The sequence below is a fragment of the Perkinsus marinus genome, assembly GCF_000006405.1.
Source record: "Perkinsus marinus ATCC 50983 genomic scaffold scf_1104296958712, whole genome shotgun sequence".
Lineage (NCBI taxonomy): Eukaryota > Perkinsozoa > Perkinsida > Perkinsidae > Perkinsus > Perkinsus marinus.
In genome coordinates, this window is record NW_003206658.1 from 1004511 (window position 1) to 1029317 (window position 24807).

The 24807-nt window shown below is 48.2% G+C and overlaps 9 protein-coding genes across 9 annotated transcripts; 7 read left to right on the forward strand and 2 right to left on the reverse strand.

Moving 5' to 3' along the window:
- Nucleotides 1–423: 423 nt before the first annotated feature.
- Pmar_PMAR011770 (conserved hypothetical protein) lies at nucleotides 424–4540 on the reverse strand. Its single transcript, XM_002773860.1, has 20 exons — nucleotides 4448–4540; nucleotides 4194–4399; nucleotides 4026–4143; nucleotides 3820–3975; nucleotides 3605–3673; nucleotides 3491–3555; nucleotides 3171–3335; nucleotides 2991–3075; nucleotides 2844–2934; nucleotides 2664–2786; nucleotides 2477–2597; nucleotides 2195–2432; nucleotides 2069–2139; nucleotides 1892–2021; nucleotides 1696–1797; nucleotides 1509–1639; nucleotides 1286–1463; nucleotides 1016–1115; nucleotides 855–964; nucleotides 424–800 (listed from the first exon to the last, which is right to left on the reverse strand). Exons 1-20 carry the CDS (start codon nucleotides 4502–4504, stop codon nucleotides 561–563), a joined length of 2556 nt encoding a protein of 851 aa, XP_002773906.1. The 5' UTR covers nucleotides 4505–4540; the 3' UTR covers nucleotides 424–560.
- Nucleotides 4541–6840: 2300 nt separating this feature from the next.
- On the forward strand, nucleotides 6841–7430 carry Pmar_PMAR011771 (hypothetical protein; the record flags this gene model as incomplete). Its single annotated transcript, XM_002773861.1, has 4 exons — nucleotides 6841–6891; nucleotides 6960–7102; nucleotides 7167–7251; nucleotides 7311–7430. 4 exons carry the CDS (start codon nucleotides 6841–6843, stop codon nucleotides 7428–7430), a joined length of 399 nt encoding a protein of 132 aa, XP_002773907.1.
- A 166-nt stretch (nucleotides 7431–7596) lies between these two features.
- Nucleotides 7597–7768, forward strand: Pmar_PMAR011772 (hypothetical protein; the record flags this gene model as incomplete). Its single annotated transcript, XM_002773862.1, has 1 exon — nucleotides 7597–7768. A coding segment is annotated over one exon (172 nt), but the record flags the coding sequence as incomplete, so codon positions are not given.
- Nucleotides 7769–9183: 1415 nt separating this feature from the next.
- On the forward strand, nucleotides 9184–12591 carry Pmar_PMAR011773 (tRNA-dihydrouridine synthase, putative; the record flags this gene model as incomplete). Its single annotated transcript, XM_002773863.1, has 11 exons — nucleotides 9184–9534; nucleotides 9822–9921; nucleotides 10113–10254; nucleotides 10905–11014; nucleotides 11086–11165; nucleotides 11214–11318; nucleotides 11370–11489; nucleotides 11548–11691; nucleotides 11751–11886; nucleotides 12009–12076; nucleotides 12127–12591. The coding sequence occupies 11 exons, from the start codon at nucleotides 9184–9186 to the stop codon at nucleotides 12589–12591; spliced, it is 1821 nt and encodes a 606-aa protein (XP_002773909.1).
- Nucleotides 12592–13258: 667 nt separating this feature from the next.
- Pmar_PMAR011774 (hypothetical protein) lies at nucleotides 13259–14245 on the forward strand (the record flags this gene model as incomplete). Its single annotated transcript, XM_002773864.1, has 1 exon — nucleotides 13259–14245. The coding sequence occupies one exon, from the start codon at nucleotides 13259–13261 to the stop codon at nucleotides 14243–14245; it is 987 nt and encodes a 328-aa protein (XP_002773910.1).
- Nucleotides 14246–14757: 512 nt separating this feature from the next.
- Pmar_PMAR011775 (hypothetical protein) lies at nucleotides 14758–16945 on the forward strand (the record flags this gene model as incomplete). Its single annotated transcript, XM_002773865.1, has 9 exons — nucleotides 14758–14865; nucleotides 14960–15234; nucleotides 15499–15705; nucleotides 15796–15926; nucleotides 15979–16118; nucleotides 16177–16281; nucleotides 16325–16463; nucleotides 16512–16675; nucleotides 16810–16945. The coding sequence occupies exons 1-9, from the start codon at nucleotides 14771–14773 to the stop codon at nucleotides 16943–16945; spliced, it is 1392 nt and encodes a 463-aa protein (XP_002773911.1). The 5' UTR covers nucleotides 14758–14770.
- A 366-nt stretch (nucleotides 16946–17311) lies between these two features.
- On the forward strand, nucleotides 17312–18557 carry Pmar_PMAR011776 (hypothetical protein; the record flags this gene model as incomplete). The annotated part of the gene is made up of 9 exons (XM_002773866.1): nucleotides 17312–17334; nucleotides 17380–17472; nucleotides 17512–17608; nucleotides 17653–17735; nucleotides 17789–17884; nucleotides 17932–18017; nucleotides 18075–18206; nucleotides 18256–18344; nucleotides 18388–18557. Exons 1-9 carry the CDS (start codon nucleotides 17314–17316, stop codon nucleotides 18555–18557), a joined length of 867 nt encoding a protein of 288 aa, XP_002773912.1. The 5' UTR covers nucleotides 17312–17313.
- Nucleotides 18558–19074: 517 nt separating this feature from the next.
- On the reverse strand, nucleotides 19075–21220 carry Pmar_PMAR011777 (hypothetical protein; the record flags this gene model as incomplete). Its single annotated transcript, XM_002773867.1, has 7 exons — nucleotides 19075–19736; nucleotides 19785–19932; nucleotides 20174–20316; nucleotides 20384–20495; nucleotides 20565–20642; nucleotides 20694–20888; nucleotides 21125–21220. 7 exons carry the CDS (start codon nucleotides 21218–21220, stop codon nucleotides 19075–19077), a joined length of 1434 nt encoding a protein of 477 aa, XP_002773913.1.
- A 1236-nt stretch (nucleotides 21221–22456) lies between these two features.
- Nucleotides 22457–23095, forward strand: Pmar_PMAR011778 (hypothetical protein; the record flags this gene model as incomplete). The annotated part of the gene is made up of 3 exons (XM_002773868.1): nucleotides 22457–22652; nucleotides 22771–22844; nucleotides 22898–23095. 3 exons carry the CDS (start codon nucleotides 22457–22459, stop codon nucleotides 23093–23095), a joined length of 468 nt encoding a protein of 155 aa, XP_002773914.1.
- Nucleotides 23096–24807: the final 1712 nt, after the last annotated feature.

Consider the following 24807-nt stretch of genomic DNA (forward strand, 5'->3'; position numbering starts at 1 on the left):
CCAGTCACTAGAGAGCGACAAGCCACTCACTCCAACAAATTGAGCTTTGGGCACCTCCGGTAGCAATGAGCAGGACCGATGCTCACATTTGCCGGATGCTGAAAACATAACACCATAAACCTTTGTTAATGAGACATAGCGACTCACATAGCTCGCAAGCGGGATCGTTGCTCATTGCCATCCACATCGGTATGACAATAAAGTAGTATACATTTGGATATAATAATGGAGGCATAAGTACTAGAGGAAGTAATAACGTAATCGCACTCGAAGTCTCTCAACTTCAATACCCAAAAGGGAGGCCGCATCCCAGACTGGTATATCCAATATCCCGTACCAACGTAAGTTGCATGCCGAACGACGAGTTCGTTTATATCAGCGTTATCAGCCCGGGCACATTAACAAAGCAACGAGGAATGAGTAGTGATAGAGACAGTGTTACTATTTGAACAAGCTGATAGCTCGAAACCGTTACCATAATCGGTATGAGCAGCAAGACTCGAGAAACACATCATTGCTAAGAACCCCCCTCCTGCATGATGATGATGATGATGACGAGCTTACAAGAGAGCACTAAGATCCTCCTTGAATACCTCAGCTGTCACACCCTCTAACCCATTATCATCAATTTTAGCTACTGCATCGGATAGTCTCCTTGTCTCCTCCTCAATCGATGATGCTCCAAGAGCTTTCATCCGTTGGAGGCAAGCTAAGGATTGTAACCACTTCTTACGTCGGATTGATACGTCGAAACAGAGGGACTGGGTCTCAAGCCAAGTTGCACACTTTTCTGATAAGACCTGCAACAGCAACAGCAGCAGCAGTTAGTACAGTAGTCTACGAGTACCCCGTACTTCACAGATGTGCATGCATCTATCAAGAGGATCAGCAACCGCAACAAGCTCGTCACCCTTGGCTCTCTCTTCTTCCATAGTAAGACCCGTTGCCTTCATGCCGAATGCTCCTGAGAAATGCAAGGCGTGGGAATCGAACCTGGAGCCTCCGCCAATCCCACCCTCAAGCTTTTTGGAGTTATCCTGGGTCGTGGTCGGATGCTGATCATGCTGCTTTCTCTTCTTCTGGTGCTTCAGACGCTTCCGCTCTGCTGCCGATAACTGCAGAGTATTAACTCTCATTACTAATACTATCTCAACCCCATCAGAGATGACCCTGTCCAAATGACATCATCGACACACTTCTATCCTACTACACCACTTCAGAATCCTCATTGGGCGAGAACACATCCGAGATAACTACTATGGATGGCTAGCAGTAATAGCATTACCTTAGATCCATTCTCCTTATTCTCTTCACTCTCTGCCTTAGCTGCTGCAGCTGCTGCTGCTGCTGCTGCCTCCTTCTTATCCATCAACTTAGTATAACACCTTATCATACCAGCACTCGCTTCACGATAGTAGATATGCTGCTCAAGGCTATCCTCCGTCTTTAGGAACTCCACAAACCTGATCACAGCCACAGTACTCTCCTATTACGATGATGATGCCCACGTCCGGAGTGTCATCTTCCGCATGCAGTAGGTGGCAAAGTCGAACTGATCGTCTCGTATGTCATCGAACTGCTTCAATACGTCATTGAATCGTTTCAAAGCCATACTGTAATCCTCTCGAGATTCGTATAGCTGACCAAAATAAGCAAATATCGCTTCGCTCCGCTAAACCCATCTACACTACTGACCATAGCAGTTCTTATCTCCCACCACATACACTGCATGTCGTAGAGGTTTGATGTCTTCGCTGTATCATTCTCTTTCGCGAACAGCATCATCTGGGCGTGGGCCTACAACATTGAACGACGTAGGTGCAAAGACTACATGCTGGTAATGATTTACGAGAGGAGTGGTATGACGACCGAGACGATTACCATATATTACCGTATCTATGTCACCCTTCCTGAGCTGTGCCTTCACACTCAATGTGTTCAATTGTCTATCGGCCAGATCCATCTTCCGAGCCTTGTCCATATACTCTGCAGCCTCATCGAAACGCTTTTCATGTTTTAATCTAAGATGAAACATTCTTCACAGTGCGTTTCCAAGATATGATACTACATCTTAGATGCCGATACGTATAGGTCGATGCAAGTTGGGCTAACCTCCATACCCCTTTCGATTAGCTTCATCTGTTGTAAGATACACGAAAGATACCTCCCTCTACCAAGTAGGCACTATTATTACTGCAGCCTCGAAGCTCCCAATATGATCGAGATGATTAGCCATCAACAGGAAGGCGAAGCAAGCATAAGTAGGTGGGTATTTGGATATCTCCGCTCTAACCTTGGGCACTTCGGCAGCTGCCTCACAACGAGCTTGAGCTGATGCCATCAGCTCCTCGCCCTCTGCCACGCATTGTCGCAATATACGATCAACGCTCAACTGCTTGCTGGAACTCTGCTTATAGAAGACACGGAGTAGCCTGAGGGTAGCCCATAATGCTGTGAAAATATTCCCTAGCATTACTTCTGGGTGGAGGGTACCCCCTTGCAGAGGAGCTTAGTAACGTATTCCTTCAGTCTACCCTCGAAACGCTCACCAGTCAGAAACAGCAGTACGCATTTTGTGATGGTCGCGGAGGCGAAACCTGAAAAGACGAGCAAACGCTCATTGCTTCGCTCCGCTAGAGGATGAGCACCACGCCAGAGCGTACCTGTTTCCTTCTTCACTTGAGCATTGAGGCCATCAAGTGCCTTCAACACTTCCTGCTCTTCCTCTATGGTGAGATCCCTCATCGGGCGATAGAGTGCTTTACAACCCCCTTTCACGAGTATACCTAAACATATTCAAGGTCCTATCAAGTAGGATACGTGAGCGCTCAAGTCGGCACTACTTTTCTTGCCAGCATTCAGTTCTGCTGCAAGCTCGACCTCCACGGCCGCAGCCATCTCTCTGTCTTCAGGCTTCGGCAGCCAGCCACGAACCTGCAAATACGCTTGTCGAAAATGCCCCGACTAGGGATCGAACCCGGATGACTTACCCTAGCACCACCCTTAGGGAGGAGGCCAGAGTTCACCGGCCAACAACACTCCTTAGATGTAATGTTAGGCCAGAAAGTAGAAAATCTGAAGAATACAGAATGTTATCCTAGGGACTCGACCCAGCGGCCATCCTCGAGACAGCTACGACTTCCACCATTACACTATTCTCCCAGTATTACCTCCCTTCGTCAACACAACTGAGCCATGCAAGAACGTAGCTTTCTTGTTCCGGGTTGTAGTCAAGGATGAGTTCCTTCAAAGCCGCCTCAGCCTTATCCAACTTGCCCAAGCTCATCGATAAGCGAGCGATACTCTCCAATCTCGTCGTACCGTCCACGATCTCTCTGAGTAAGAGAACAATACTACAAGTGAGTGGGACGAATCACCCCCAACATCAACAAGCTCTGACAGCTTTGGTCAAAGACCAATCGTCAATTGTTCACTGGTAGAGACCTCAACGAGTATTGTCGAGGAATTACAACCTCAAGAGAGTTATTACTTCTTATGCTGTTCCAATAGGTCTAGGGCCTCCTGAGGTTCATCACCCTGCTCCAAGAGTGAAGCCTGAAAAATGCTAAGAGTCTTATCAAAAGACAAACTAGATAACAAATACCTGGTACAGATAGAGTTCTGACTGCTCGTATTTCGAGTCGGCATCCTCAGACACTTCGGCGGCGAAATTCTGATAGAAAAGCTGCCGAAAGGGCCCCGGTAGGACCGCTGACCGGCATCGGCAAATTCCAACAAAAGATGATCAAGGCAGAATATAGAACGCCCTCACCAGTGAAAAGCAATATAGTCCTATTCCCCGACACGACCATACACTACCTTCTTATAGGAATCCAAAAGGGTCTTAGCTACATCAAAGTTGCCAAGCATATGCTCTCCTACTGCATACGCCATCCAATTGATCCTCTGTGATGATCTTAAGGACAATAGCTTACGCCTCGACTCAGTATAACCTTCCAAATCCCTTTGGTATAGCTGATACGATGATCCATGTATTACAACACTCCTCGACGGAAACTCATTACCTGTAGCATTGAAAGGTCCCTCAGGATCTGTTGATTCTCTGGATCAATTCTGAGAGCATTCTTGTAGCATTTAGCGGCCTCCTGGTAGTTCCTGTCGGCTCTGTGCATCAAACCGTACCTGTTACTCATGAATCATGCTCCAATGATGTGACGAATTTACGGTATTACACATGCCAACTAACGTGACTCTTAAGGTCGCAGAACAGCCCCTGTTTGACCAGTTCGTAAGCCTCCTTTTTATCATCAGGATTAACGTAGGAAAGGATCAATGCCTTCATGCAAACAGTCTCCCCATGCTTCGGATTCTTCTTCAGTATTTGGTCGGCACATTTGATGCCCTTCTTATATTGCTTAGTTTCGTAATACCGCACCATCTACAAATAGACATGATCCCTCCCCCCTCCTCCCCCTCACAGCATTACCTGTCGAAAAAGGCTTTGGTCCTTGCCGGGTAGTTGAGAAAGGGAGCTAGTAGCCATAAGGTAGATGTATGGAGACGAGGAAGAAGGTATACTGACGTGCTAACACTGCTAATGCAGTCCCTAAGCCATGTGGTCGCAACTGAATAATTGCTGGAAAAGCGCATGGTGCCGGGATCGAACCTGAGATAGTGTTGACCTCGCGCGCATTATGAATTCCACCAGCCCTGTTGAGGTGCGTCTCCGTCTTCTCTTCGGATGGCTGCCTACATCACTACCGACCGATTGACTCGGGAGGACAGGTAGGTGGGATAGTCTTGATACTGTTATAGTAGCAGTGGTCTTGGTCCTTTCCGATTATAATTTTATGAGCATTTTTGGCTCAGCTACTCTACCATTTTTCCTCATCTTGTATGTCGCATTGTCCTGAGTAAGCCTCGTATTGATCCCTGCAGTATCCAACTTGAACAGTCGCTCGAAAATGAATACGTACAATTATCATCCGTGTTAAGTATTGGCATGAGTTTCTACGACATCACTCACCTGTAGTAGTATATACCATGCTCATATTCTAGTGGACCCTGCTATCATCGACTACAACAGCTGCTCTCTTGCTATAGGTTCATTATCGAAGGTGTAGCTAGGAGGAGGAGGTTATCTATGCGGCAGACAATGATGCCAGAAGGGAGGACATACAGGCATTTAGACTATAGATTGGATAGATGGCATAGACGTTGGGAGCCTATAATGCCTTCACATATCATTGAGCATCGTAGACTATACCAGAGTCGATCCAAGTACTATTCCCATAGGAGAGGGAAGTGTGGTAGAGTCTCTCGTAGAGTTTTGGCCCGCGTCTCATCGGGGATGCAATCGTATCGTGTGAGCAGGATTGCAATTTATCTCCTTCACTAAATCGCGTGTGAAGGCATGTAGTAGGTTCCTCCGAGTACATGAAGCCCACTAATTTTTGGAACCGTCTTACGGTTACCTTATATACACTTATTTAGCTTCTCAGGCAATTGTTAGAGATATTGGCACCCTTTCGGCTCTCGGATTCAACCGGCGATTCAGTAGAAGGTAGAAGAGTAAGGTTGGTATTAGTAAGGTGCAGTTGAGGTCAGATACCTCCTTCTGTCATATATAGTCATCATACCAGGTCGTGTTCATGTCTCTCGAGGCGTCGTCAGAGCCTGCAAATGTTATGCTCTTGGTGTATCACTCAGTTACTCCGTCTTATAGCTTCAAGCGTTCAATTCAATCCAACCGGTTATCATGTGTGATCTCATGATTCGATGAGGGTGTGGTATGATCAGTTGATGATGTTGTCCTAAAATGCCAGAGGGGTATATTGGCCGCTTCGATTGCCCTAGTTATCTGCAGAGGGTATCCTTACCCCCAATACAGAGTGTTGATGAATTGTAATATTCCTTGGGGACGATGTCTAGGATTATGACCATGTTGTTTATCTCTTATTCCAACTGATAAGCTAACTATAATCCTTGTACCATATATGAAGGAGTGTTATTGATATACTCCTTATTGGTCCATTATCAGATATGTAGAGGTAACAAAATTGGTTAATAACATCGGTAACGTCTGGTCATGGGGTATCGATACTACTACCCTTTATCGCGTTCGACTACCATATCGAGTGAGTATCCGCGTGAGGAAGGCTATGGTAGTCACCAAACCAGGGGAATGGGATAATGTAATAGGGTGTAGGCTTATCATCGTCACGCGCCACAAAAATAGAGTCGACGGGAGAGAGGTCATTGTCATGGCACCTTGAGTATATACTGCTCGTTGTTAAGTCATTAGAGAGCTTTACTCCTTATGCTGCTCCTCAACCAACGCGCAGCGCGTGCCTTCCGAGCAAGCTTGGCTTATGAGTCACAAGAGACGATCCTCTTGTATGTATTAGGATTGGTGGATAATACGAGTGAAGTTTCAATGAGTTACAATCTTTACGTTTTCATCCGGAGTCGTGGTTGACCTCTCATTGTGGTATTACTTTCTCAGACGATAGGGGACTATGGAGGCTCTCCTACATTCCCACCGGTGGTTCGGGCAGAAGTGGTATCGTACGCAGACACGAACTGTGTCGTATATAACGGGGTACCACGGTTCATACTTATGCTGTGTCCGAGGTTTGCTCATTGCTGGATGGAAGATGAGATTGAGATCGAGCACACTCGGTATCTACCACATGTAAGTCCATCAAGACCGCCGTCTCATGAGCTCTGGGTGTATCGGTGTAGAGCTTATGGTGAAGTGTGTGATAGGTGTTGATGCGATTGAAGCTAGAGTGGTTATTAAAGCTACATTCGGCCATGTGTGAGGTCGATTATGACATGTGTAGTCTAAGAAGATTCCTAGATGGCCTCTTGACAGTAATGATGAGAGAAACAGTAGATGTTGGAGGTGATTCGGTTCTAGCGAATAAGGTAGGGAGATTGGAATCGCCCAAGGATGCCACACTCGTCTGCTTGTTGCTCACATTGAGGGTGTATAGGTGTCTAAGAGGCGGGCCGCGATATCAGCTAACATACTAATCGATGACTTCATTTTACAGTTGCAGACCAGATTGGGTGTAGGCTTCAATGATTTCCTCACCTACGTCTCTACAAGTGATCCTAATACAGCTATAATGGCGAGGTAATATCCTCAGGTTGAGCGTGTAAGATATGGAATAGGTTCACTATGTTGTTCGCATTGTCAGTATTTTTGAGCCTGTTGGAGAGCTCCCAGTAGTATCAACTCATGAAGTGAGGCACATATTGGACGATATTTTCATAGCATATCTGGTAAGTGATGCCATGGAAGAACCCAGAGAGTGTCACTAAATCGACGATCCTTTGTTCAGATGACCACACTGGATGTTACCGAACCACTGTATACTGCTCTATTGGAAGTCCATCGATTCGGCCTACCTCTACCGGACACTCTCGTTAAGGCTGTCCAGGAATATCAGAGGACCGTGTAAGTCCTGGTGGACGAGTAGTTTCATGGCGCGGTGACGGTGGCCTATTGTGGAGTGAGCTTGTCTGTTGGTTGCCGGGTGCATGGTTTGGGATAGCAGATATGGAAATCTTCGAAGTCCTCCACGCGCATATCGTATTTTTCACCGAACCACGTTTGCTCCTCTTTAGTCAACCCAGAGAGACCTCGAAGGTATCGACTCCCCTCTGTCCAGATGTGGCATCGTCGAAGCCAGGAGCGGCCATGAGGTTATTAAAGGGTCTCATGCGATGGGGTAAGGCTACTAGTCATATTACAAGGAAGGATAATGAGAGAGCAGCACAGAGGGCTGCCATCATCCTTGTGTAGGAGGAGGTTTATGGCTTCATGCTGAGCTATGAGTTCCTTATCGATTCAGTGCATTGATCGAGTTGAGGTATGTGGACGGTACCCATCCAACAATAATGGGATATCTAATGAGGATAGCTACTCATCACTTCACCTTCCCACATGTAATGGGGTCTTATCAGTATTACTACTCACTCTGGGCCCTACCATTGGGTATATACATATCGCTACTACTTCTCTCGATCACTCCATGTGTACTCGTAAGTCGATCCTATAATGACTGGTTTATAGTCAGAAATAATGCTATGACTAGTCCTAAATTCTTAAGTCATTTCCCTGGACGATCTTGAAATGAGTGTAATTGGAGGCCCTATTGAATTGCATAGTGAGCTTGGGCAGTGTGGTGATCTTTAGGGTCTCCGACGCCGGGTGACGGAGGTCCTACCACATTCATGCGGTATGTCTAAGGATATGCGGATGAGGCTTGTCGATGCAGGGCAGATTAATAGGGACTTGCCTGCTTTGAGTGAAGGCAAACTATTAGATATAAGAGGGGTACTACTACTACTATGTGGTGGTCCGCTCTCGACGCCTATCTCATCTCAGAGGGAGATGGTCCGTCTTCGGCTCTATCATCATAGTACGGGATCGGACGTAGATCACCTCACTCTACCACCGGCCAGGGGTCCTCCAGTTGAGGACGGTGAGGTGTGTAGATATTGGCGATACCAACACGCATTGGGTAAGTTGTTGTAAAGTATACATCGTACGTCATTGTGCAGTACACTTATACCATTGAGCCACTGGAAGAGGGAATTGGTATGTCCCTCGCTTTTTAATGTCTGTTGGAGTGGTGTGTCGAAGTCAGAGGTCCTCTTATGTATTATTGATGGTGTTTGCAGATACTCGAGAAAAGAGGATACAGAAATGTGCAACTCATGCATCGCTCCGCTGTCGAGACGAAAAGGATGATGGTATGGCCGAAGTGAGAGGGATGGTCAGAAGGGCACTCAGGAGGACCACTTCGATGAGAGCAGCCTTCAAGGTGCGCGCGCAGGAGATTTCCAAAGCTTTCTTCATGATATTCATCAGGTACCAACGACGAGTGGATCTCTGACTTATGACGATCGAGTCGGTCGACTTCGCTTCCAATCCGTGTTCTCTAGGATGAGTAACTTGGGCTCATGAGTCGTGTCCTCTTAATGCTCTTGTTGATGTGCGTATCATTGCTCACTTGAGTTGTAGTGATAATAGTATGCCTGCCTGGATGAGTATAACTGGTATAAGATAACTCCACAGACAGACCATAGTTGAAGGCCTTGAGCTGGATACCAAGTCGTGATCCAAAGGGTATAGGGCATTGTGGGTGCATGCTGGCCTTTTGGTTACATTCGAATAGAGATTGTTGGGAGTGTTGTACTAGTTCATTCATGACCAACCCGTTGGAGTCTCCCGATACACCTGATTGGGCTAAGGATGCCCTCGCTCGCCATGAGGCACCGATTCTGAGGGAGTACCTCTTACTGGACCGACCTGAGGAGGTGGATGAGGAGTTGCCAGTGGATAGTGGGGAATCGATTGAGGAGGTTGGAGGAGACGAGGAGCATGGAGGAAAAAGGAAGAGGAGAAAACATGGACAGAACAAGACGTCGGAAAGGAAAGATAATTTGAATGTTATCAATAACAACCGGCAACTATGTGTGGTTGTTGCACGTGGAGGTCGATGTGCCTTTGGTGATGAATGTAAGTTCAATCATGATGTGAAGGCATACTGGGCTGAGGTAGGCTGAGGGGGGTCTTATACTTTCGGAGGGGCATTCTTCTTATTCTTTGAGGACTCTTCCCTATAGAGTACATATAAATATTCAGCGGAGGAGCGAACTGTTCGATGATGTTGCCCATAGTTCTAGAATACTTAGTCGAGCCGTTGAAGGAGGTAGCGAGCAGCAATGAGTACCCATGAACACCGGTTCCAGGCTACTCTGATACTCCTCCTCCTCCTGTAGCTCCTCCTCCTCCTATGTGTCGATTCCCCCTCTCCAATTCACTGTTGATAATGTCGTTTTAGAAGCCTGATGACCTCCCAGGAGAGTGCCCCTTCCCAAGCCTACTGCATGGTAGGTGTCCCTTTGGTCTCAACTGTAGGATGGCTGGCAGTCACACTAAAGGTGAGTAACATCGGACTCGTCTTATGAGGGTTCATCCTTAAAATCATACCTATATACTCAACAACCCTAGTCTCCAAGCCTGTTACATCAATACATCAATACAAATGTTACTCCAATACAGTAGCTTATCCTCGAAGTATTCACAATTCGCCTATCGACTGATCATATCCTTTCTGGCTGGTATTCCTCAGTATTAGAAGACGGTTCGCCAGTGGACATCATCAGTACACACGGTGAAGCTACTGGGCCTACCGACGGCCCAGGGGAGGAACTGGACTCCCTCGTCCTCAATTCCACTACTCACCAGCTCAGACTAGACCTCAGAGGAAAGAAGTAAGTTTTTAGTGGTATAGTCTCGCAGTGGATGCCCGGATTACCCATGGAGTTTGATAGAGTATATTACTCGTGGTCTAATGACCAGTCTCGATCTTCGGTTACTGACTACGATCTTAATTTCGTTTGCAATTTCGTTCATATTGATTCTTTCCTCGACAACCTAGAGTGATGGTAACAATCAGCCGTGAACAACCGTTATACAGAAGCTTCGCGAATGATTCTCCACTGCGGCCACACTATCCAACTTGGAAGTCTCGATTCTCGTTGCCTCCGTTCGAGGACTCTGAACTAGGACTTCGTGAGGAAGGGGCAGATCTCGCTTATCCATCGCTGAGCGGTCGTGCGCCACTGTCGCGTCTTTACCGTTCATAGCCCGATCTTTCCGGCAACTATTGTGTCTTTTGTATTTTATGCGTATCTCTGGATACAAAGGAATCTATTGATAGTTCGCTCGTCTCATGGAGTTCGCCGTGGTTATTGCAAAATAATTCATCACACACGCATGCACTCACTCATGCACTCATTGACGCATGCACGCATAGCGCGGAGTGACTTTTGTTGTAGTACATCCTCCGCTCGCTCCGCAACTACTATTCTCCTATCCGACGACCTTGAGAGTCATCGTGCTCATCATCATAAATCACTAGGTATGTTTTCCCTGGCTCGAAAGCTGCGCTCAACAAGAAAGTGGTGGAGAGAATAGGCCCAGTGGGGCCGGGTGTAAAGGAGAGAGTACCATTCTCCAAACTCATCCACGGTGAGTTTGGCCTTCTATTGTGCATTTTTACATCGTCTGCAGGCTAGGTCGATTGTAAACCATCATTTCAGGACGGCCTCCGATGCTCGCCCCGTTGACGACAGTAGGGAATCTCCCTTTTAGACGACTGTGTGTCAGTCTTGGTTGTGAGGTGAGGTCTAGGGTTCGAATCCCGCGAACGACAAATTTACACGGCTAGGTGACCGTATCTGAGATGGCCCTCGCGGAATCGCTGCTGAAGGGCAACCGAGCCGAACATGCTCTTCTAAAGAAGCATCCCGATGAGAAGATATTCGGCATACAAGTTAGCCGTCACCGCGCCATGAAACTGTTCTATTTATTCATTAGTACTCAGGTTGCAGGAGGCTTCCCCGATATGATGAGCCGATGTGCTGAAATGCTGTGCCGGGAGATGGATGACTTCGACTTTCTCGACATCAACATGGGTTGTCCATTGGAGGGCCTCCATAAGAAGGTAACCGTACCCCATACTCGAAGCTGCTATTACTACTACATTACATGTTGGTGCTCAGGGTGCGGGGTCGGCTTTAATGACACGTCTGGGTAAGGCTGAAGGAGTGATGAGCTCGATGGCTAAGGTCTGTCATGCATATGATAAGAATCTAACAGTCAAGATCCGCACTGCCCATTATGGACAGAACCATGTCTATGACAAGGTCGGTCGCAGCGGGGAGTTGAAGTACCGTCGATGGGGATCGAACCCGGGTTCCCTTAGGTTGCTGCCCGTGCTGTAAGTTCTGGTGTTGATGGCGTGGTACTTCATGGTAGAACAGCTCAGCAACGCTATAGTCGACCAGCCGACTGGACCTTCCACACTAAGTGTCGCACTGCTATGGATTCTGCCGTTCCTGGTAGGGGGAGCCTAGCGCTGGTCATGAACAGTGTTCATGTCAAGACTAATCTAGATCAACTTTGCCTCCATATCTATGTCCGATATTGATCCTTTCTAAACGTTAGCGTCCTGTGTATGCAGGTAACGCAGTCCCCTTAGTAGGTTGTGGTGATATCATTGACTGGCGAGAGGCTATCGAGAGGATGGAGGTAACAATCGACAGCGTTGTTGACACGTATCCTTCTATGACCGTCGTCAGACTCCCGGTGTTGAGGGCTTAATGATAGGCAGAGGAGCTCTGATCAAGCCGTGGATATTCACCGAGATAAAGGAGCACCGGGACTGGGATATCTCCAGTGCTGAGCGTTTGGAGCTCCTCAAGCGTTTTGTATCATACGGTCTTACCCATTGGGGAACCGACACGAGAGGGGTCGAGAGCACGAGACGATTCCTCTTGGAGGCCCTCAGCTTCCTGTATCGGTATATACCCCTTGGATTGATGCAAGGTATGACACCAATGAAGATCGGTTGGCGACCTCCTCGGTATATGGGTCGTAATGATCTTGAGACGTTGATGGCGAGTAGCAATTCTGAAGACTGGATACGACTTTCGGAATTGTTGATTTGTCCGGCCCCACAGGGATTCAAGTTCGTCCCCAAACATAAGAGTAACAGTTACGATGCAGCATTCACTGAGCCGGTCTATAAGACATTGGGTATATGAAGCATCATCTTGATTAGCCCAGGTGTGATACCGAGGAAATCAAGTTTATTTTATTGGTTTCCGAGACCACCGTTTCTGGCTTACTTCCCTCCTACGTCGATTCATCATTGTTTTGTTGTCCTCAATCGGAATCGCCAACCAGCATCGTTTGAGATGATGCTGTAGCGAGCTCGTCAAGTTTCACGATGGATGTGAATCCAGCATGGTATCCAACAGCAGTCCCACGGCACAGTATCAATCCACATACCGTCAGTGTGAAAGCTTCAGTATTACGAGGGGGTGGTGGTAACCTCCTTATCTGCTTGTCTCGCATTCCGTACTACCCTGCGGTCCCTCTTGCCGTCATATATCCATCGCAAGCTACTAATCGCAATCTTGTGTATGAGTTAAGGCCTGGCAGAATGTTTAGTACGGCCCACGTAATTCAGTTGTTATCACGTCATGTAGTTCGGAGGATGTGTTGTATGTGTCTCGCTCGCCTCATTCGCCTTACTCGAAACGCTCTTGCAGGACGTAGTAGTAGTCGTTACACACAAGGCAAGCAACTCTTCCCTCTATCAGTAACGGTCTTACCTCCCGTTGAGGGCGCCGGTCGTTCTTGCTCCGCTGCGGCCGGGTTTTGAGTCGCTCTTGCTGTGTTATTGTTCGACAGTAATTTGATTTGAAGATGTCTGCTATTCCCCAACGTAACCTCTCTATAGCTGGTCACTGTGAGACGGAGAGGAATGGCAATGACTTTTCTCTCACCGTCTTCCAGGGAAACAGGCTCCTACCCAGATTACGCGTCCATCCTACGATCCTATTCTATTCGATGGGCCAGCTCATCGTCTACTCCCCAGGCTTTGGTTCCGTCAGCGTCTGTATACTAGTGGTGACTGTGTTCCTCCACGAAATGGGTCATGCCGCTGCAGCTCGTCTTGTTGGTGGCCATACAGATGAGGTTACTCTATGGCCTCTAGGTGGCCTTGGGGTATCTTGGTATGATCGAACTTTTCGTAATAAGCTCTTCGTTACACTCGCCGGTCCTCTTGTCAACGTATTCCTCTTCGGTGGTTGGTTCCTAGCTGGTGGGGCTACGTTCAAGAAGTGGGAGTTTGATGAGGATGATCCTGATACTGAGATTACCCTCAGCGATTGGGAGGGTCTTTGCTTCTGGGCTGCTGCATTGAACTTATGGTTGGTTGCTGTGAACCTTTTGGTACCCGTGTATCCCTTGGATGCATCCTGCTGGACGGGGCAACTGTTCTATCGATGCCTTTGTAGGAGTGCTAAGAATGCTAGTCTCGTGATGATATGGCTCGCCCTTGTTTGTGGTCTCTTCTTCCTACTCTTAGCGTTGGTTACCTTTGATCCTCTTATGATGGTCATCACTGGTTGGTGTTTCTATCAAATGTGTCTTCTCATCAAAGCATTCTGTGACGGTAGCATCTCCGATCATCCTTTGTTTAACTTCGACGAAACAGCTCTTATAGGTCGAAGAGTGGTCATCCAAACCCAGCTGAATATGCCCCCTTTAGGAGTACCTGTTGGAGGAGGCAGCAGCAAGATGAATTCCACGCAGAGGGATCTGTCTACTTTCAACGGAGACTTCACACCTACGAACAGGATTGTCACCCATGGACGTTCCCCGATACCAGGATCGCAGAGGATCTAGCAGCCATCGTTATTGCATACTTTAGTTTAATTCAAGCTCATTGCCACTAGTGTGAAGTGCTCGAGTGATTACTATACGCATTGCGTTTCCTGGTGTGATGGTTCCTGGAGGTGGCACTATGCGGAATAGGGTACAAAGGACATGTTGGGTGCTATCATGACCTAGCCACAATATGTTCACGATGAGTAGTCCTTTCAACCGGCTCCAGTGTATATAGTACCGAATTCGAATTTTCGTTCACTCGATTGGAGAGGCGTAATCGATGTTATATCAAAGTATTGCGTAGATCGTGTTGGACATGTTGTGTTGATGCCTATGTTCTACTCCGAGCCATTGTAGGATGACATTCAAGTGAATAGTAGAGGGCCTATAGTGTTTAGAGTATCTAGTAGATCGAACGTGGCAGTCGCTGAGTAGTAGCATGCCCATACTCGTGGATCGACAGTGTAATGCGCACGTATGCAGAGTGCAAGGCTACCTCGGCAGCCGCAGTGTTAGTTCTTGCTTCCATCAGTTCAGTTTATCATGGTAGGTGACCATCGTCATGGTCCCTCGGTACTGGGCCCGAAGGGGTTCCGGAATCGGCTTATTGGTGGTATATTCCTCTGTATCATACTATGGTGAGTACTACTATTACTATACTATTCGGTGTACCTCATGATTAAATTTATGTATCAAAAGCCAGGGCGTCATTGGTCACTGAGAGATGGTCAGGTACTTCTATCTCGCGATGATAGCCCTTCCCGGACGAGAAGGAATTGGGAGCCGCTCTCCAGTCGTGCCTGATAACTCGGGTCAATCTGGAGATGGAAGACCCCAAGCATTGAGTTCAATTGGGCAGGATATGCGGATAGATGGCGATAGAGTAGCTCTAGAGGTCTACCAAACAGATAAGGGTATGAGAGCTAGAGCTATCTTTGATACGGTTGAGGGGAAGAAGGACACTGTGGACATGGGCTCGCTCTTCTACATAGAGGCACCTGATGGATGTGAGTTGGGACTTCCGACTCGATGGGAGCTTGTTCACTATAGTCGAGGATTTCTTATCAATCGGTAGATCGTAGCTCCGATAAAAAACTACTCCGAAACCTATCACCGCTCTTCCCACACGCCTAAAGGGATATCTGTGGGGGATGCGACGAGGAACTTACCTCGCGGGAAATGATGTGTCCTCTTATGATTGGCCTCGCAATCTCTCGTTCCTACCAATGTTCTTCCCATTGGCCTCGTACCTCTTCCTCCATCCTGGTCAGGTGAGGTCTACCCGGAGGTATGCAAAATAAGGCCTTCACTTGATGATGAAGTGCTTACCTTGGAGGGCCGGGGTTGGGCTCATGACAAACTCCGACTGGACTTCCAATGCACTTGTGGGAAGGGTGGGGAACCCTTTACCGTGCGTTGGGCAGGCATGGTGACTATGAAAGATTCACCAAAGAATCTTGTTACCACACCAATTGCAAGTAAGTACATAAAATGGACCTCAAGTACTGTATATGGTACCTGTGGTGGTCCGTAGAGAATCGATATCAGATGATACGAATCAATGTCAGGAGTAGCTGTTCGAGTGGTATCCAAAACCCCGCTAGAGATGCGTTCGTTGCTTTTGTTGGACATACCGTTGGATCGGGGTAAGGTCCCAGAGGATGAACCGTATAAGGCAGGAGTGGTCGATGGTAGCCCGGTAGTTTTCATAATCTTGCTATCTTACAATTCCTCAACGCTTATGTTCTCAGGTTATCATCCCAGAAAGATCCCTATACTGTGGGCTGGAGCATCCTCGTGCGAAGAACGTCTTCGAGGAGAAGTCGCGGCGTGCTGCAGGATTCATACGGCATCCAATAACCGACTTTGGGTATTCAGCTGCTGTAGGGAAGTAGGAGATCATCCTTTGTTGAGCAGCTTCTGAAAGCTATGAATATTTTCATGCGCAGGTTCGATCCCTTGCAAGGGTCAGTGTCGCTATTTAAAACGTTCTCAAACTATATAGAGATGATAAGAGCTGCTCCGTTTCACTCCTGGCTCCACTACAACACATGGTACTCAGCAGGGAGGTAGCGTGTCATCAGAGTTGGCCATCAGGTATGACCTCCGATATAAACCATGCATTGATGCTGAGGTGGGTGGTCACGATCCGTACTGTGAATATTCTAAGAAGTTTACGGAGGATAACGTCAATGAACGGATAAATGCCATTGCCACTGCTCTTGAGGGGGAGGGGGTGAGTCTAGTAGTAGACCTCCATCGAATGGTAAGCATTTGAGGTTAGGTGCATCTTGATGGAGTATTACTTGATGATGGATGGGATGATTGGGACACTCTATGGGGCGTTAATAAGAAAGCCTTCCCTAGTGGAGATCTCAGTGCGGTAGCTAAGAAGGCACAAGAAGAACATAATGTCAAACTCGGTGTTTGGATGTCACCTTTCGGTGGGTAAGTCTCGACATCTATTTGGGTATGCGTATAGAACATGGAATTGCTGCTGTAGACCTGAATTCTAAGGCTCAATCGTCTGATTGGCATACTTCAAAATATAATAACGAAGGGTAGTAGTCCTTCGTGTGAAGGTATCAAGAGGCATCCCGACGTCGCCTGATACATGGTATGAAGATGGGTTATGAAGTGGATATGGAAAGGAGGACATTCACTTTAGCTGGCAAGAAGTATTCCAAGGTCAGCTCCTGGGAGGCTGCTTCCATCTAGTAGCAGTTCTTTCTTCCCCTCTTCAAACTGTGCTTAGTTCTGAGAGTATATCTCGAGGTAGTCCACTCGAAGTCCTCTTCTTTTGGGTCCTCGAAATGTACCTTCCGTTGGGTTGTGGCTCTGAGTCATCCACTCCCGTCCATCCTATTAGTGAGATGAGTTGGTGTATTCCATCCTATCAACCCGTGGATTCTCATCCCGAAGTTTCGGCTCAAACCCGTCTTAGTTGTTGAGGGATATACGTTCCGTTAAGGGGTATGTAACAATGACATAGAAGATTGCTATATTCACTGCTACGATGTGTCTCCTCGAGGGATATACCCCAATAATAGTAGAACTTCTATTAGGTATTCTCCGATCAAGCCTTGATGTTTGTGGAGAACGACAACGTGGGTCTCTCCATTTCGATGGTCTCAGTGAGAGCCTCCTCTCAGGTAGTCTTCTTTAAATTCGACGGTATAGCAGGAGGACAGTTCAGCAAAGGTGCGGACAAGTACGCTGGCGAGGTGGATTCCCTTATCAAACTGGTAAGTACACGCGCTGATCTCCTCAAAGAGAGGTAGCAGATACTCAACATACGGCGCCGGGGTAAGGGTAACATTGTATGGATCAACCTAACGATAGGGACATGGCCGAGCCCTTATTGGCTTATCTATGGCGATAGTGAGATGAGACCTTGAGAGTTGTATAAACCGGTGTGGACTCAGGTATCTGGAAGGATGGCTATGACCTTGGTCTTGCAGGATGGGGTAACAGACGAGACATGCATATCACTGAACGAGATGCATCTGTTAATAATAGTTGACCAACTCGCATACCATCCATCGGACACTTCCCCGCTAGGTATACCAGAATGTTGTCTTGCGGGGGCAGCTGATGCCTATAGCGAACCTCATGCTCCACGGTATTGTTCAAAGTCGGGCAAATGAGGCGGGCTATGTAGGGTGTAGTGATAGTAGCAGTGTATAACCCGATAGCGCTCCTAGTTACTGCAGGATACCATATCTGACTTAACATCATTCAAGACGGAAGTTTACACCTATTTTTTCAGTGGGGTGGGCTTGCAAGAGCTGTAAGACTCTTCTCGCTCTTCTCCAAAATCATATCAGGACTCTTCCGTTGTTGAAAGGTATATACAGCCAGAAGAGCTCACTAAGAAGCACTGGGGGATTATCGCAGACGGTGTTCGTTTTCATCGGAAGTTCCAATCGATTCTTCGTCATGTCCAATGGATCGGTGGTGACCCCGAGCGAGGACAGCTGTAGGAGGGGGCATCTGCTGCCCAATGCTTTACTGTGTGATCCGATCAGGTATGGCTGGGCGACGAGCAATACTACTGATGGGTTATTCGGAATGCGTAATCCAGGGATGGCATCGAGGAAGACTAGAACCACGCTGAGTAGGTCGATATCGCGTGCCTTATCAATGCGGTGCTTTTGTAGGACACCTGTGGGGCGTGAGTGGCAACTCGACGTGGCGGTTGACGCCTCTGTTCGATACGCCTCAACTGCCTTCTCAATACACAACTGTCTCCTTAGATGATGAGATCAGCTTGTCAGCTGCCTCCCTGAGTTTTGTTTCTTTCCATGCTGTTAAGATTGTAGACTATTGAAAACAGTTATCGAGTAGATTTCCATTGTCGAGTTTGAGAGTCTTACAGACCATGTAACTTTTATGGGCAACCAACGTTATCGCATGAGAAATGTACAATCGATTCATCGTTACAAGTGACTCCGTCTTCAAATACTCCAGGAGTAATGTCGAAAGGAAGCCCTATCAAAAGTAACAGATGGGCAATTTCGACGATAGGCTGATGGCCACACTAGCGTAGACCTACGAAACCCCTGCACGTTCCCTGTCGTCCCATCCTAAACGGTAGATGGTTAGTGTCTCGGTTAATCTACGGGTGCTGTAGACCGCCTAAGGACTGTTCGGAATAGTATTAATATGATTGGCGGTGTTGTTGCCAGCAGAGGCGAAGTCGCACCGTCTCCGTTGATCTTCTGGTGAAAAAGTGCTTCTGGAGAGGCCCTGCCTATGAACCTCTACTACTGTTGATGAACACGACAATAAAATGATTGGTAAACGTTGATGAAAGGAACCATAATTACAGTAAAGAACAGAGAAGATTACCATCCCCACCAATTCTGCTGAGGAGTATTGTTCCACCAGTCACCCCACTGCTGCCCACTGCCACCTTTACCATTATCGGCACCCTTACCACCATACCATCCCTTTCCGATATCGCCGTTAGATGACTGCTCAGCGCCCCCCTTGCCACCCCAACTGCCTTTGCCCTTCACGTTGCTCTGTCCTTCATACCATCCTTTCCCGAAATCACTGTTAGGTGTCCACTCAGCGTAACCCTTCCCAGCCCAACTGCCCTTGCCCTGCATGGCATTCTGTCCTTCATACCACCCCTTCCCGAAATTGCCCTGAGGACTACCCCCTTGGGTACCATAATCACCCCAATAGTACATCGGCGGTGGCGGTCCCCATCCTCTAGGGGCGCCCCACTCCCAACTAGGAGCTTCCCATCCTTCCCACTGAGAGCCCTTTCCATATCCCGAAACCTCAGAAGTACCCTTGCCGTGATTCGAACCCGCGCCCTTTCCTTTGCCCTTTCCCTTGCCTTTACCCTTGCCCTTCCCCTTGCTGACTGCAGGAGGGGGTAAGTCACGCATGTGAGCCTCAGCATCAAAGCTAGGTTCATTGGCAATTGCTCTAGGCGGAGAACTCTTCATCTCCTCATCGTCAGAGTCCCTTCCAGCATCCATTATAGCATTACCACCTGAGAAACACCAATGAAGCACCACGGAACTACTCCACCGAAATTTACCCTCATGCCCCCAATCGTCTGCAATAGCCACCATTTTCATCCGACTAACTACCGCGTACACCGAAGGGCCTGTCGTGTCCGGACCTAGCGAGTATTCGCTCTCATCTACAGGGTTCTTCGGATACACCAAGTACATCGGGGCTGCTGTCTAAGGGGCACAAGAACTACAATATCCATTTGGCCCACTCACCGCAAAGGAACTGCAACCGAGTTATTGTGGCGGAAAATGAGGATTCCCTTCTAATCAAGGTTTAAGAAGGAATCAAATCTCCCGTCGCTTTGATAGTGATGGGAATATTTTAGCTGTTGCAACCGTACACAGAGAACTACATCGAGATATAACAGAACCTCTCGAGGATTCTATATCCCTTGTCAGCCATTATGACTACCTGTCCAAACGTCTCCACTATCATGCCTAACACTTTCCGGTTCTCGTCACAGAGAACGCTCTCGACATCAAGGGCAAGGTCAGAGCTTGCTATATCATCACCACGGACGACGATACACTTCTCAACAATCGAATGGACAGTACCTGTGGTCCGACCATACACCGACCCGGGTTCAATCCCCAGCAGCTGCCACTTCCCACATTTCAGTACCTATCTTCCGAATTTCTTCACTGTCCGGAATAGTATCTTCCAAAGTTGCGAGCGATCCGATGACATTCTCCTCTTCTTCATCCATAGTGTCAGATTCATCATCCTCGATAGTCTGAGACGAGTCGCGCATGGAACGGTATGAACAAAACTCATTCACATCAAGATTATTCCCGGCTAGGACCGCATCCAACATGGACTTCTCCTTTTGATATTCCACAGGCTTGCCGAGGGGACTATCAGCCTTGGCGGCCCCATCAGTCTAGGGAAAACGACAGGCATATCCTCAGCAATACTGCCTAACATCACCTACCTCTTCCTTCTTCTCCTCCATCACAGGAGTCTCAGTTACCGCCGATTGGGTTTGTGGCACTACAGGGGTCTCCTCACTATCACTGTCATCAGATAGATCATCATAGTCCTGACACTGTGCCTCCTTCCTCAACAGGAGGTTCGGCGCCACAGCCGGCTTTGAACCACTACTTGATGGCATAGCTCTGAGCTCCACCTGAGGCCACGGAAATGCTACTCCCTTACGAGAACGATTAGCCAACCCTAATACTAGTCCCTTCATCGGTGAGTACCAATTCCGAACAATGATGCAACATAAGAAAATGCCGGCCTAACTTAACCTCCATTGACTGGAGTCACTCTACCAAAATCGTCCCTCAGTTGACGATAGAACATCAAAGGCATTCTCAAACATTCCTCTAACCCTTCCGGATGGAGACTTCACAGTAGTACCTCGGCCATCTTTTGGGCGAATAACAAGTCATCCATTTCTGTTTGCCCGTCGACGACGATGACGTCATCTTGATGGACGGCGTTTTGGGAGTCCATTTGTTCAGTTCAAGTCAGAGAGGAAATGTATACGTTGACTGAAGGTAGATCTAATGGCGACATACGCTGGCCTATGGAATTGCAACATGATTTGTGTCTAGCACAATCTACTACAAGACCATATGATGTGATCCATCCAACACGAGTATCATTTACCTTTTGTGAAGCATCACGATTCCAGACATGGTAAAAACGAAAGGTACAGGGATCGAACCCGGACTCTCCCCGATTGAGTTGTTGGAGGGCACCATGATGAGACTGTGACCAAGTGCCCACACAATTTAGGCAGAATGCTATCCTCCACACAGAGAAGGTATCATCTACATGAGCAAACCATGAGTCTCCAACTCGTCAATTTCGGATTATGATCTGGCTGTGACTTCCGTGACGATATTGCGTACGCAAACGTGATGTGGTGGGCGAGCGCAACCTCTACAGAGCATCTTATGGCAGTTTCTAAGATGATGATGTTACTGTCAACTCCCTGAAGATATCTATCTCGGTAGTGCAGTGATTAGTTCGAGTCCTAGTGCATGAGTATCATTCTGTAACCATCTCAGCATTCATTTGCCTTATTTTTAAATGCCGCGTGGTTACGCACCCTCTTCAATCCTCTTCCCTACCTATTGAGTTCGACGGCAGTGATCTCAGTATAATGACATAGCCCGCCGTCACTCACGATCTCTGCTGTTAGCTGGTATTGGACATTATAGTGTACTCTAGGAGGATGTACACAAGCTAGATGCTGCTTCCGTGGGTTCACTGGTAACCTCATCAGGTTAAAGAGAGAGCTTGGAGTTGGCATTAATACAGGCGAATCTGAGCAGCGCTCAGTGAGCACGGTAAGTATGCGGATGAGTAACCTAACCAGCGGGATCCTCCTATCATGCCCACCACGGGCTCATCAGAGTATCATCATTCGTATCTACCACGGCTGACTAGAAGGTACATCCATGACCTAATTCGTGTAACAAACACCACCAAGGTTTACGCCCTTTTGATCCATCGGATGTTAAGCTAATCCTGGAACTCAGAACCCATATTATCATCCATTTCCAGTTGTATATAGCGCTTCATGGGGGATCTCAAGTTACGAAATTCGGTCATTAAACTCTCCTTCGAAGCCTATATGAGATCCAAGATGAAGAAATGGCAGGTGCCGGGATCGAACACCGGACCTCTGTTTAGTCGTAATAATACTCTAATGCACGTGATAAAGGATTAGTCTATCCGTAAATGTCCAGTACTAAAGCTGACACCGCAACACCAGCAGCGACCAAGGATCCAGAATGCCCGTTGAACGGTCATCATCATCGTAAGAAGGTAGGCGCTGCCAACCCCACCTTCGAGAAGCTCTTCGATGATGGTCGTCCGGCGATCCTGTCGGATGCTGATAGACTCAGTTATGAGACGTTAAAGCTGTATGGCTCAGGTGATAGGGGATGTCGCTGGTTGATTTTATGTCGGCATGGTATGCATAGTGTGAGTGGCGATGAAAGTTATGAATATCAAAACTCCTTTAGTCTACCTGTGATAGCATCCCTTATCAGCCATAAGAGATGCTCTCCAAAATGATATCCAAGCGAGGATGCTCCCGGAGTTGAACAGAGCAGGTGCTTTCGAGGTACCCTCGGATGGGCTGCTTTACTATCATCATAACTACTCGCGGTTGATCAGTCTACTGAGCATCTGGCTGAGCTCGTTGGGACCATGAAGGCTACTATATATCGATCTGTGGCCCATATGGTGATGGACGAGACGTTTATTGATAGGATAGCTTCCGAGATGGATAAGGGCACCTGTGACGCTGTGTCCAGCGGACATGTAGTGAGCCATATCGCTGTACTCTTCAACAAGGAGGGTGTAGCAGTGTGAATGCTGAGAGAGTATTGTTGTAGCAGAAAGACGGCGTATAACTGACCTGTGAGCTTCGTATCCAGGCTTTATATCAGGGATAGTGTGCGGCTGTGATCATTAGACTAAGATGGTTTGGCTGGCTTAGGTAAGAAGCGCATTAGGGGCGGCTGTGGACACCGAACTGGAGAAGTCTCTTTGCAATGAACTTGAACATCGGCTCGTTCCGGCAATGCTTGATCGTGTGAACTCCTTGAGGTGAGTGGCTTGGTGGGCATATTTCGTATCTTGCAAGTTTAACCTTGAGATACCTTCTGGTTCCAGGTTGACTCAGCTGATGTGCTTCCCAGCACACAAGAAGCACGGGGGTCCCGGCTGCTCGGTTTCCGTCTATGGCTCTGTCATCGTAGAAAGGTGCGTTAAATGGCTCGGGCTTCAGCTAGATCGCAAGTTCAGATGGGGCACACACGTGGCAGCGACCCTTGCTAGGATTGAGGGTGCTTATCACACAGTCAAGAGACACATCCACAGCACGTGGGGGCTTTCTACCGGATGTAGCCTTGCGCCTTTTCGATACAATCGCTCGGGGCTATCTCTTTCATGGAGTTGGCTGCTGGGGCGTCGCCTTGGCACGGCAACGAGTTGCTGGCCAGCTTAGGTCGATTCAAGCTAAGCTCTATAAGCGCGCTCGACGCATCAGCGGGCGCACTCCCACTGCCTTCTCGTGCCGTGTCGGTCCCCAGTGCACTCCCTGGGATGACTTGTGCCTATCCTTGTGCGTGAAGCGAAGGGTTCAGTGGCCCGAATTCTTCGAGCAGCATCCAATCCAACACATTGCCAGGGATGTTGTGGGTTCGTTCCCCGTTGAACGCCCTCTGGATGCGGCGTCTCACCCTAGGGTGTTCCCTTTGGTTGTGGGAGCGCGGCATTCTACCCTGAACTGTGATACGGCGGAGGTATATTGTGATGGCTCCGTGACTCCTGGACGCTGTGCAGGCTGTGCCGTTGCATGGCTGAATCAGCGAGGTACTTGGTCAACACTAGGTCTCAGATTGCCACCGCACACTACTCCTGTACAAGCGGAGCTCGTCGGCATCCTCCAAGCGGCGGAGTCGACTCGATCTCGGATGGAGAATCCCGAGCTTCACATCTGTATTTTCACGGACTGCAAAAGGGCGATTGATCGGCTAACGACAGGAACAGGAAACCGACACTCTGTCTGTGCATTAACCCTTCTCGTAATGAGGCGTCTGAGCAACCTGAAGGCTACCCTTGAGCTGGCGTATACTCCTTCCAAAGGTAGCATCGGCAACCTGAAGGCGGATGCGGCCGCGCGGGCTGCCTCGGTTCACGGCATTGGCGCTGACCTGCAAGTACCGTTTACTCGCGATGCTCTGGAAGTGGCCATGTCCCGATGGCTGCACGGTCGGTGTGATGCGGCTTTTGACTCGGAGGTTCAGTCGCTAGGTCGGTCCTTCCGGTACTTCGTTCCCACGGCCTCCTCTCTCCGGGTTCTCTGTGAACTTGATGCGTATAGGGGAGTGTGGAAGGTGGTAAGTGGAAGGAACGTGCTACGATATTCCCGCAAGAAGGTCGATGGTGGATCGGGTGTATGTCCCTGCTGTGACTCTGGGGAGGAGGAGGACTTCCTCCACTTTCTCTTTGCCTGTCCCCACTGGCAACAGTACCGCACTGAGCTACAACGTATGATCCAGCTTCGCGGAATTGCATGG